The sequence below is a fragment of the Athene noctua genome, chromosome 1 (assembly GCF_965140245.1).
Source record: "Athene noctua chromosome 1, bAthNoc1.hap1.1, whole genome shotgun sequence".
NCBI lineage: Eukaryota > Metazoa > Chordata > Aves > Strigiformes > Strigidae > Athene > Athene noctua.
In genome coordinates this window covers 176,434,821-176,447,985 of record NC_134037.1, presented here as the reverse complement: position 1 = coordinate 176,447,985, position 13,165 = coordinate 176,434,821, and the positions used below count along the sequence as shown (strand labels likewise).

Genomic DNA, 13,165 nt, shown 5'->3' with positions numbered 1-13,165 from the left:
GACTGTAATTTCTGGTAATTGACCAATTGGCCATTAACTGCTGAAATCTTAAAGGCTGATAATAAGGTGGTCCCTTTCAGGAATTTTCTTTAGCATGAAGCTAAGCTCTTCTCAACAGGAGTACTCAGAAAATTGTATCATGGAGCATGTTTCCATTTCTACATGGAACCACATCCTTAGCTCCTTTAAGTGTCTATAATACGTATGTTATTGTGGATGTCTGTGAATAGGCAGTAGCTTCCATTGACATGGGCTCTTTTTTCCTATATGTCCTTATAGGAAAAGTCTGGAAGGTGAAGTTGCCCCAACCCGCCCCATAGTTCCTATTCCTGCCTTACAGTTGTAAGCCCTATTTAACAAGCAATTTAGGATTGTTAACTAGTAATTTTCTTTTATAGTTAGTTTAAATATAGGAAAAAACCTTAAAAGAGCTTTTTTTCTTTAAAAAAAAAAAGAAAATCTATATTGAGATCTAAGTGCTGGCAGAAATTAAGCATACATTTTATAATCATCCGTTAGGCCAGTAGGTTTTATTTCTGACATGCTTTGTAAATGCTTACTTTGTTTTCTGGGGCTTATTTATGTCCTGAGGAGCTCCAGCTTCATTTTTTTGTCAGATATATCTAGAGAATTCAAGAAGCTCATTTTGAAGAGATAATCTAACAAGACTGTGTCTGACTCTAACAGACCCTCAGGAGCTCTTTACATCTGTATCCAAGCCAGCTTCATCAAGTGCTGTACAGAGGTCACACTGGACAAATAGGAAATTTGACTGAGACTTCATGCTATTAACCACGCATGTTCCTCATTGTCTTTTCACATCCTTGGAGCAATCACAAGGTCCTGCCTGAAGCAGCCAAGGTTAAGTGTCCCATGTAGAGTTGATACTGTTTTTTTTTCCCCTGATATCACCTAAAAAGGCAGTTAAGAACTGCCACAGGGACTAGTCTGAAGGAGCCACCAGTGGCTGGTGTTTGGATGTATTGGAGATGGTACCTGCACTGCTCCTACTTTTTCACTAATTTGGTCAGTACCAAACGTGTTTGTGAGTTTCTGAGACTTGAGCACTGGTAGTTACTTAGTCCTGCATAGATACCTTGGTAAAAATCTTCATTTCTTAGAAGTGCTTGTTTCATTCAGGTTTCATCATTCTTTGTAATTGGAATAATCTTTGTTGAATTTATTTCAGTTTTCTATTGTAACCCTGAAAGGTGGCAATAATGTCAAAGACTTAAGGTTTCTCTACTTGCAGCAACAGTTTTCCTGGTTTCCAGCACTTTGTGCATATGATCCTGCATGATGAAAAACTTACTCTGTTACTTCTCTTTGCAGCAAGATTCATCCTGCAGCAGATTCTCTCTTCCCCCCCCCCCCCCCCCCCCCCCCCAATTTCGATAATCCTGAAAGGACTTGCTTTCACCATATGCTTTGGGTTTTATTGCAATTGTGAACCCTTTAGGCATTTGTATACACTGATCTCTCATCTTTTGCATTTGAGTACCTCGGTGGAAACCTGAACATCCCAGTATAGTTAGGAAGCTGTATGTACAAGAATGTCTCCTTCTTTAATCAGAGTCTTACAACATATCAGATCTGGAGCAGATTATTTTGGAGGCTTTCAGAATGATCCTTTTCTTCAGTGTAGGGAGATGACCTAACTTAAAGGTGGTACTGAGACACTCAGGGTTTCTGTCCATCAGGACATCATGTCTTCTGTCAGACTTTGCTCCATGTGAGGCTCAAAATTGCATGTACATGTAGAACACAATCTAAGCAATTTCCTCTTAATTGTAAAGTAGTATGTAAGGATCAGTCTTTGAGGTTCCACAGTTTCATAGAATAACTGAGATTGGAAGGCACCTCTCAAGATGAAGTTCAACCCTCCCTGTTCAACTAGAGCAGGCTGGTCAGGATGATAACCAGTTGAGATCTGAATATTTCCAAGCATGGAGATGCCACAGCCTCTCTAGGTAACCTCAAATCCTTCTAGTAAAGAAGCATTTGATTGTATTTAAACAATGCAAGACTTCATATTTTGAGGGATTTTTTTGTAATTAATTTACGCCTTTGCTTCTTGTCCCTTCACTGGGCACCAGTGAGGAGAGTCTGCTATCGTTATCTTTGTTCCTGCCCATATAGACAGTGATAAGCTCCTCCCCTGAGCCTTCTCTTCTCTCAGCTGAGCAGTCCCACTCTGTCCGCCTCCCCTCACATGACAGATGCTCCAGGCCCTGTCATTATCTTTGTGGTCCAGTGCTGGACTTGCTCCAGCATGTGCACATCTTTCTCACAGCAGGGAGCTCAGCTGAAGGCAGCGCTCCCCAAGTGTCTCACCAGGGCTGCATAAAGGGGGAAGGACGGCCTCCCTGAGACCTGCTGTCAGTGTTCCCCCTCACGCAGCCCAGGCTGCCCGTGGCCACCTTTGCTGCAAGGGTACCTTGTTGGCTCTTGTCCTCCTTCACGTCTACCAGCATGACCAGGTCTTTTTCTGCAAAGCTGCTTTCCACCTGGCCAGTCCCCGAGTCCACGGGGTTATTCCTCTCCTAGTGCAGGACTTGTTATTTCCCTTTGTTGAACTTGAGGAGATTCCTGTAGGCCTTGAGACGTTGTCTCCAGTTTGTCAAGGTCCCTCTAAACAGCCGCACACCCATCTGAGACACCAACCGCTCCTCTCCGTTTTGTATGGTCTGCAGACTTGCTGAGGGTAGGTCCATTCTGCGCCATCGTGCGAGTCATTAACACAGACACTAAACGGGACTGCACCCGCTGTCAATCCCTGGTGTATGCCACGAGGGACTGGCCTTTGCCTGGACTTTGTGCTGCTGATCGCAACCCTCAGAGCCCAGCAGTGCAGCCGGTTTTCAGTCCACCTCCGTGGCCACTTCCCTAGCCCATGTTTCATCAGTTTGTTTGCTAAAGTCAAGATAAACAACAGCTACTGCTCTCCCCTTGTGCACCAAGCCCTTCATCTCTTTCCAGAAGGTTAACAGCTTAGTGAAGCACGATTTCCCCTTTGTAAATCCGCACCAAACACTCCCAAGCACCTTCTTGTGCTTTGTGTGTCTGGAAAACAGTTGTTTTCACAATTAGTTGCTCTACCACCTTTTCCCAGGGCTTGAGACGAGGCTGACCAGCCTCTAGTCCCCTGGAGTCTCCTTGCCCATTCTGAGGACAGCTTTGACATTTGCTTTCTTCCAGTGCTTAGGGACCTCCTGTGATTGTTGTGTTTTCCACCATGTTCCCATGATCCCACTGAAGTCACAGGCCTGTAAATGCAGACTTCTAATTCCTCCTTTTCTTTCCCCATTCCTTGTGCATAAGTGTACAGGCCCTTCAGAGAGTCATCCAGTCCTGTTGATGCCCTGAAAAAGTCCTAGCGCTTTCTCTGTAACACTGTCCTGTAGGCACTCCCTTATATGCTCGAAGAGGGCCCCTTTTGGCCCTGTGTTGTTGATTGCAAGGACCTTCCTGTTCACGTCATGCTCCACCCTTTGCTTCCCATTCTGGTTTGCAACTGTCTTAAGGACATGCAGTCCTGTCCCCGTCAGTCCTGGTTTAAAGCTCTCCTTACGAGGCTGGGCCGCCTGTTGGCTAGGATCGTTTTGCCCATGTAGTCAGAGGGATCCTGCCTTGTCCAAGCAATTCTTGGTCCTCAAAGTGAGATCCATGCACATAAAAACCAAAACCCTGCTGCTGACACCAGCTGTGCCGCCATGGAGGATGAATGAGTATTGTTTAACTTTATAAAAACAACTGTCATGTTGTCTAAATATATCTTAATTTAATGAAACAAAATTATATGCCTTATGAAAATCTTGCATAACGTTTAAGAAATTAGGTAAGAGAACTTTCTTTGGAGGGTAATTAGAGGCTAAAATACTTTTCTGAATTTGAATAGATGTTGCTTTGATAGACAACTACTTAGTCATGATGAAAGAACAGTTTAGTTTAAAGCAGTTCAGACCAATTACAAAGATTTTATTTTATTTTTTTTTAATGGACACAACATTTCACACACAGTCTGTTCATTACCAAGATTAGCATGTCCTCTCCTATAAAATGTCAGGATCATTTTCAGTGAATATACCTGTATCTAGACAGAGGTTGCCTTGCTCGTTCAGTATACCTTTTGCAAAATGTCTATGGTTCCTCAAGAAAAAGACTGTGTATTTCAGTAGAAGTCCTTTTTCTTTTAAGAATACTCATCAGGTAGCAAGTGTATTCTACATCCCTTTTCTCTTTAGCACTTGCTTGTCTTCCCCCAGCCCTTGCCTTCTCTCCATGCACACAAGGTGTGGCTATTGCTTCAAAGGTGCTGGCTAGGAGAACCTTAGAAAAGTAATCCAGATTCACCTCCTGCAAACTCCATGCTCCCTTGTTGCCTTAAAAGGCCTTTCTTACAAGACACTTTTCTTTTTTGTGATTAAAGTTTTTTCAACAGTTGGAAGAAAAGGGAGGTGAGCCTTACAGAGTTGTAGGTCCTGTTTTCTGCTTTTTACTCAAAAAAACCTCCAAACCCAACAGGTGGGAGAGATTTGAATCACAAGGAATTTGTCATCATCTTGGATAGTGCACTGAGTTTATGCACTGCTTGAAAAAAATAATTCAGTCTTTAAAGTATCAGCTTTATTTCTTTTTCTGGTTTACAGAAATACTTGATCTTTTTGAAAAACTGTCTTCACTGCTGATTCAGAGCCCATCCCCAATTTCTCTAGGACTTCTAGTTCTATGGCTACAGGCGTAACTTATCTGGGAGATGAGACAGTACTCGCATTCCTATCATTTCAAGATTGAGACATGGTTACATATTTGACAGATAATTTCTAAAGCTGTAGTTCAATTTAAACCTGATATGGAGGATGGTATGGGTATTCTTCCCTATTTGGGCATAGATTTTGCTGTGATTTGGAAGAAAAATTTCTGGTCTGATTTAAACCTTGACTGGATTCTAACTTGTTGCACCAAACAGGAAATGTGGTTTATAAGTAACTAATTTTAATTACTTACTGTTCTTGCAATTTTATTTTTTATACAGAAAGACTGATTCTTTATTGCTGAATGTGTTAAACCAACTCAGCTTGGGAAAAAAGCAAAATAAAGCTTTCCTGTCTAAATGTTTGTTCATTTCACTGAAACAAATGCTGCTTTCTGAGGAGGATATACTTGTCTGTATGCATTTAAATATTGAATAACTTAACATGTTTTGGATTTATTAGGAAATAGTAAATGATACTTGTCATATTCTTGCTTATTAAAGTGGTTTTACCTGTGGTTTGTGATACTGTTAGCTTTTGATGTAGTTGCTATGTACTTGAAATGCACAAAAGGTTTTCTTACTAAGAAAAGCTACCTTTGCTTTTACAGCTAAGTATAAAATGTTCATCAAGCACAGATTTATTTAATGGTTTGAAATTAAAAGAATATTCCTAAGAGTTTAATGAGATGAAATTGGTTTGAGTACCATGTTCTTCAAGGGGTTTTTGGTGTTGTGAATCTTATTTTTTCATGGAGTCAAAGAGAAAAAATTTCCCTGCTCCTTCATTCATTTTAGGTTTTCAGTTTTGAATGAGTTGGTCAGAAAGGAAATAATTCTGTGGGTGGGCTGTGAGCTCTAGTGCTTCTCTAGGGACTGCCCCTAGTTCTGGTGTTGGGTTTCTCTAGAGGGTTAAGGAGGTGCCCATGCCATAGCAATGTCTATCACAGCACATTATCCACCTGGACATTGTATTCTTACTGCTTCTGGGAACACAAAATGGGGTCAGAACTCAGTTATTGTTGAGCGCTCAGTTTCTCCAGTTCCAAAATTTTAAATTAATTTCCAACACAGAAGTTTTTGGGTGATTTTTTTGCCTCCCACCCCCCACTTTTGTCCTAAGCAGTAGGAGTATGTTTCATTGTTTTTTCTTTCATCCTGATGCCAAAATAGGCAAAATTTGCTTTACTATAGGATGGCTCTTAATATATTATGCAGAATAACCAACAATTTTATGATTTAGTAAGGAATTAATTCTGGTTTTCCCGATCTCTTCAGCAAAACTTGCCACAAATACTTGAAATAGAGGTACTGTAGGATTTTAAAAATACAGTTGTTTCTGGCACCAAGGGAACATTGTCTTCAAGTTGTAATTTGATTCACATCATCATCTTCAGTGGTTTTGTTGTCATCTCTGCATTCCTTGTCAAAATGTGACAAAGGTGTACATAGGATTTTTGTTGTGTTCAGCACATATCTACTACTGCCTTTTTTAATGTGTTTTTTGTTGTTTGTGAGGGCGAAGATCTTACCTTTTATTGGCATGTAAACATGTATCACTGGATCCTTGTGTACACTACTTCAGTGCTTGGAACCATTCTCCCTGTGGGTTTGGTGCACCATCCAATACTGGTTTTATACACAGCAACCATTAAAGTTATATTGATGTCTGTCAACTCTGAGTGGAGTATGGACAGTTAATTTCAGTGTTTCTAGGGAAAAAACCTAGAAGGGAAAATTTTGGTAGTGTGGGGTTTATTTCTGATGCTGTTAACATTTCTCGAGAGTGCACGTTTTTGGGAAATGCAACTGTGAATGTATTGTCAAAGTACAGCAAATACTCTCTAAAAGCTCTTTGAAACAGTAGTTTATTAGCTACTTGAATCTGGTCACTAAAACTTCTAAATCAAGTCCATTTCCTTGTGGCAAACAGGGCTTCCATTTTTCTTTCACGTTTGCCTATGGCATATGTGCCTTTTTGTCCAGTGATAGAAATATTTTTGGAAAATCCTCCTTAATAAAATATTTTTGCAGTATCCTGTGGCCATGGTTTATCAGTGCTAGAGGCTACTTACCATAAAATACTAGCAAAGCTAATGAATAGGTTGCAGAAATACAGATCTTCAGAAATACTTCTCATGTAGATTAGTGAGTGTTGTTACATATGAACACAGTTTTTCTTGCCCATTTTTTCCTCTGTGTCATGGGAAGGACAAGATAATATGAATCACTAAAACTGGTAACAGAATTGTTGTCTAACTATATAATTGCACAAGTAAATGGCTGAGGTGGAAAAAAAGATCACTAGGTAACAACATATTGTCTTCAAAAATACAGTTTTTGCCAAGGCCCTGAGAGTGTTAGTTTTTCTCCTTGTTGAAGGTGAATGCATAAGTGATTTTTTTTTGTTGCTGGTTTTTTTTTTTTCCCCTGGTATGCGTCTTGGTGCAATATTTTTGTAGTCATTCTGGTCAGTCTTTTAGTGTGGTCTTAAGTCTCCCTTTCTGTATCTTCATGTTTGTGGCCCCAGGAATCTACAGTAAAATTGTGTGTCTTAAGGAGAAATCTTTGCATCAGTGTGTTGGTTTTGTGCCCTGTCCCATTGGTTTTTAACTTGAGTATCTTAGCTTCTTTTCACATAAGCATCCTTTCATTGGAAGGTACTCTTTGGTGGTTTTTAAATGAGGAATCTTTAAAAATATTTGATGTAATGGATAATAGTAAAGCTGTTCTTTGTATATTTATTTATTTTTAATCATTCCATTTCTTAAATCACGTCCTCATTTAATTAAGTAATTAGTGAGTTGGAGTAGAATTAGGACAGAGAATTTTGCAGTTTGATGATTGCTTGTCTGCAATTACAATCTTTCAGTTTATATTGACTTGCAGTTCATGGGTGGGAGAATGTGTGTTGCTAGTCTTGCTTTTACAAGAAAAAAGTTAAAATAGAATTTCACAGCTGTTCACTGTGCTGAGAAGTTCACAGGTTTTTAGAAGTATATATTTGCTGGGGGGGAGGGGGCACGGCTGTACAGATGGGTTGCCAGGCAATTAATTCTTCCTACTTAGATTGCCTGCAATAGGAGACAATCCAGCTCTCATGAGCAGTGCAGTATTATTTGCAAAAGGAAACTACCGAGTAACAATTTTCCTATTCTCTTCCTTCTTTCTTCTGTCTTCCCAGCCTCACTATAAACCTCCCTTCCTTTGCTGTGCATTTCTTAGAAACTGCTAATGATTGATATGATAGCAGTGCTGTCATTCTTTTTAACCAAAAAAAAAGAGAAAAAAGTCATTTTTATTCTAGGTATTTTAATAGAGTCCCATTAAGGATGTATTGCTGACTGAAATATTGGCATGAAGGGCTCTCACTGAGCTGAGCCCAGGAATTAAGAAGTCAGGAAATCGGCTGCTGCATTGCAAAAGAACCTTGTGTGACACAGTATCTCCTGATTGGGGGGATCATTACTGCTATTATGACTCGACTTGCGTAGGAATTTTAAATTTCATCTGAATGTCAGTAATAACCCTCTTAGCAAATTATCCTGAATAAAATCACGAAGGCATTTTATATAATAGGTGTTGAATTACTGGATAGATTTGCTAATTAAATACTCTTTGTTCTGCTGCAGTTGACATTACAGGGTAAGATCTTGAACAATTATTCTCAACAGCTGTACTTTGTTAAGGGAAAAATTAACTACAAAGTTTATTTTTTTTTCTACACTTGAAGTTGGCAGATTTTTGAAATGTGCTTGAAAAAAATTCCATCATCCAATTGGTAATGAGAAGATAAATATGCAGGTGTTGCTGTGAAATCAGATAACTACCGACTGCCTTATTAATGAATTTAGCAAGCCTTTATAACCTTCTGTTTTGTAGCTGTTGGCACTTACAAGTGATCTCCTGTCAGAATGGGTAGCACTAGCACATGCCAGTCACTTGATGAAGCTAACTTGTCTGTGACCCGCTTGTTATTACCTGCATCCACTGCCATCCTCGGAGACAACTGAGAAATGGTCTTTACGTGGCCAAACAATTTTTTTAGTAGGAGGTAATCCTATTTTTTTAAAAAAAGTTATGTTTTAAACTATTTCTAGGTAGTGTTATTTCAGGGAATGAAATAGAAAATACCAGAGATTATCAAGGGAAAAAATAGTAGACCTTCTTTTCTTTTACATGTAAACTCTTAATTTTTCTGTCCAATTTTAAATTTTGTTTCAGGGACTACTGTTTGCTTTTGGAGTACTAAGGCAAAGGCATAACCTTTCTCAGTAGGAGTTGGCTAATAAGAGAGAAAGGGGGGATGGGGTGGTGAATAAGGTGGAGTTCTGATTACTGCATAATAAATTTGATGTCATGTACCAGTGATGTGTGTCTTTAGAATAAATTCAAAACTCCATGGATAGGTGGTGGAGCAGTCCCATCTGAATCACTCATTAGGAGATGGATAGGAGTGGAATATCTTTTTTTAAGCTTTTGATTAAAATGGAATTGGGTGTGTCTGAGCACATACAGCCTAGAGTGAATCTGCAGTTAGACTCACCATTTTCCTTTTCTTCTTTGTCTACATAGAAGATTGAGGCCAGCTGTGTTTTTTGCAGTTTGGGACTTCATCAGAGTTCAGGCATCACATTCTCCAAGTATGTAGTTTACAGCATCAGTGTATGGTCCTTAAAACCAGCTGGATGTTTTGAACTTGACCCAGAGAGTATAAATCCATAGGTATCCATATGTACTTGAGGAATAACCCTGATAAGTACATTCATTGTGAGTCATCTGTGTCAAAGTTACATCATGGTTTGGAACGTAACCTTTCTTCAAGTGCTTTGAAGGGAATGGTATGTTATGTTTGCTTAGTTTGTGTCTTTGGGAGAGTGAGTCTATCCTTAGGTGCAGTGCTTTCGCTTTGAAATGGAAGTGGCTAGAAAATATGTCCAAACACAAACTGTTGAAACAGAATATTAAGTTTGCAAAGTCAAGCACTGCAAAACTAAGAATGTCTGGGAATGTAGCTTTCAGTGTGTAATTCTGTGGTGCATAATTTAAAATAAACTGAAAAAAGCATAGTGGAGCATCATACTTTAGTATTCATCACTGTGGTTATTTAAATGTTCAGAAATACTGAAGAAACTTGCTGTTAATGTTGAAGGAATGATAGTGTTGTCATCCTGTTTGTGTACTGTTATGTAGAGGTGGATATTTCACCTTTAAAAACTGCTTGCTGCAATAGCAGTAGTCAATATTGTGATAGCGAAGACTCTTGGATTCAGTTTAGGCTCCTTGGCCTTATGAAAGTAATGAGATTTCCCTGAAGATGGTCTTATTCCCACTGAGCATGGACAGCTCTTCCCTGTTTGCCCTTTTTCTTTCCTCATCCCTGCTAATTTCTACTGCTCAGCTCCCTGCTGCAGACTTCTTGACTACAAGTCATAATTCTGCCTTTTTGGCAAATATGGCCAAGAAGTATTGCAATTTAATGTATGAAAAATAACAGAACTTAAACTCGATTATTAAATTTAGTATTACCTGTTAAAATAGTGTGTTACCTTTAGAGTACCAAACTGTTTGGATTCACCTAATAGACTGACCTATCATTGCTGCAACAAGCGGTTCAAATTAATCCTCTTGAAGAAAATTAAAAGTATAAATACATACAAGTAGCAGGGCCAGCTGAAAAAGAACTGAGGTTTATGCTGAGCTGGGGTGGAAAGGACTGAAACCAGGGAACTGGGATTAAGCGGGTGGAATCTGGAGCTGTGTGCCGGAGCATCAGGATGCTGTCAATAAAGGAAAGGGGGAATACAGTGGAAACATGGCCAGGTGACTGAAGGAGTGGGCCAGGTGTTGGTTCTTATGCAGCTGTGCAAACTTCACCAAGCCCTTTCTGCTGTAGCAGCGACACATTTTGTTCATCAAGCTAGTTTTACTTTGTTTTTTCTGCACTACAGCTGTTTCTGTGACTTCCGATGATACTGTCTTCCACCCCTCTTCACCATGCTGACCAGTATTAGAGACAGAGGCAGGAGCCTACTCATGTGAGGTCTCTGTAGCTATTCCTAAAGTTCAGAGAATAGCTATTGAGAGCATTTGGGGAACTTGGGGATGCACTCTTGGCTGAGGAACAAACCTGGTTACACATGGATTTGCCTGTTGATTCAACATCTGTATCTAATCTCTATCCTAGCTCCTTGTCCCAGCTTTGGTTTCTCTAAGGAGTTTGCTTTTTGATGACCCCTTTTGAGATCATTACGAGGATAATCAACCTTTTGACTAGGTTCTTGTTGAAGTGAGCACTATCAAGGCTGTAGTGAAGATGACAGAATTTTTGGGGGAAAAATTCAATGACATCAAGAGATAAGATGATGGTTATGAAGGAGACACTGACTTAAATTACTGAAAGAGGATTAATTCTGGCTTTTCCTGATTAGGTTTTATTTGAGCATTTGATTCAGTGTTCTTTTTTTCCTAATGTAGAATGTGTGTGTGCACATGCAATTTTGAGATTTGTTTTAATCTTGTTTTAGGGGAGTTAATAATAGCATTAATACAAGGTCAGATGAGAATTTACTCATGTAATAGAAGTATTGAGGTGACTGTGTGTTGCCAGGAGAGAGGTGGTTTGCTTTGTTTTGAAAGGTGAGAGCATTTGGAGTTAGCAACCTAATGGATATGTTTGCATGTGTTAGCTTGTAATTATATCATACGCTAATCTTTGGTGATTTTTTTATTTCAGATTTTGATGCATACTAAGGAGATGGTGCAAAAGGTAATGCTGAGCATTTTCATTAAACAACCACCCTTAAAGAGCACACCTGGTGAAATTTTTTTATTCTAGGAGAACTGTAACCCAAACAGACCTGAAATCACTTCTTAGGATGCCTGGTTTACAAATGTAATCCTTCCTAATGGATTACAGCTTTTTTCTTTTCCTACCACAGATATGATCTGGCCCCTGCTTGAAGCCTATGTGTGACTGTTTCAAGCAAATTAGCAACAGTGCTAATTAGAGTTTACTCATAGACCTGTTACACCATGTGTTCTAGTGTTTATTATGGTTTATATTTTGGCAACCATTAAACTCTGTCACAGGGTGGTTTTTTGACTATGGAGTTTAACATGGACATAGCCATGCTGCAGTTTTTACATCACTGAAGACATCAGGTTTTCATTTTTTCAAGTTAGTATTACGTAATTGAATGCATCTGCCCATTTTTTTGGTGACATTTATTAGTGTTGATGATTTTTCTTTTCACTTTTTTCCTTGCCATGCCTTTCATACACACCTCAGACTTTTTTATGTGCCTCGATTTGTCTAGAGTTTACTCCATTATCCTAGAGTATTATGGCTGGTGTTTGAAGACAATCTTTTCCAACCAGGGCATTTGAACTGTTACAAGGATCAGAATGAGAGATGATATGAAGGGCAGAGTGTCAGTCAGACAGAAGGAATCAAGTAGGTGTTTGTGTTCATCTCCAGGTATAGTTGTTCAGTAGTTCAACCTGGGGATACCAAACTTGTGGGTCATAGTAGCTAGATCCTATCTGAAAGGAGTGCCTTGTTCCCTGAAAGATCTGCTGCCAAGGGGAGGAATAACACAGGTAAACAGATTGCAGCAGAAGAAAAAAGACAGGAGTAGGAAGATGGAAATACAAAGCCATCTGAAAAACAGCAGCCTAATCTGGACAGTACTGTGGTATTCTCAGTTACTGTATCTACTAGCCAATACTTTCACTAGATTTGCTTGAAATATAGTATCTACTTTTTTTTTTTTTTTAAATCCAGAAGGACTTTTTTTGCAATAGTATTGTGATGGCTACAAATGGGTTAGGATACCTTACTGTGGTGGGATCTTTCAAGCACATTGCCTAAACGCCTTATCTGAATTGTCTGAATTTGTCCACTGATCTTTGAGTCTTAAGTGATTTTCTTGTGTCCTAGCAGTCCAAAGCTATTTCTCTAATATTAGTGTTCCTGCTGTTTCTCAAGATTAGAATTGTTCACTCATTTTTCAAGCATTCACTTAGTAAAATTTTAACTACTTATGTACACAACTGAACAGTGATTTTTTAAAAAAATATATCATTGGTTTAAGCTTCATTATTCTCTATAAATGTGCCTTAATGAAATATACAGACTTCTCAGTAAAAACTTACTTAGCATTTTTCTGCTTTTTAATATTTAAGGGATAATATACAGATAATGATATTTCTGAATCTTGAAAATCAGGTGGGATTTGTAAAAGATGGAGTGGTTCTGCTTCGTTTTTCAAAGCATTTTGTTTCATTTAGATGAACCTTGAAGTGATTTATGGAGACACAGATTCCATTATGATAAACACTAATAGCACCAATTTGGATGAGGTCTTCAAGCTGGGAAACAAGGTAAGGAATTTTTTTCCTTTTGAAGCT

At 38.9% G+C, this 13,165-nt stretch overlaps 1 protein-coding gene across 3 annotated transcripts in view; it reads left to right on the top strand.

The window, feature by feature from the left end:
• POLA1 (DNA polymerase alpha 1, catalytic subunit) overlaps positions 1–13,165 on the top strand; it is a 206,752-nt gene that overhangs the window by 63,152 nt on the left and 130,435 nt on the right. For all 3 annotated transcript variants that reach the window (XM_074929696.1, XM_074929714.1, XM_074929705.1), the window contains 2 exons: positions 11,490–11,522; positions 13,046–13,138. In XM_074929696.1, coding sequence (XP_074785797.1) covers positions 11,490–11,522; positions 13,046–13,138 — 126 coding nt within the window. The remainder of the gene's footprint in view (positions 1–11,489; positions 11,523–13,045; positions 13,139–13,165) is intronic.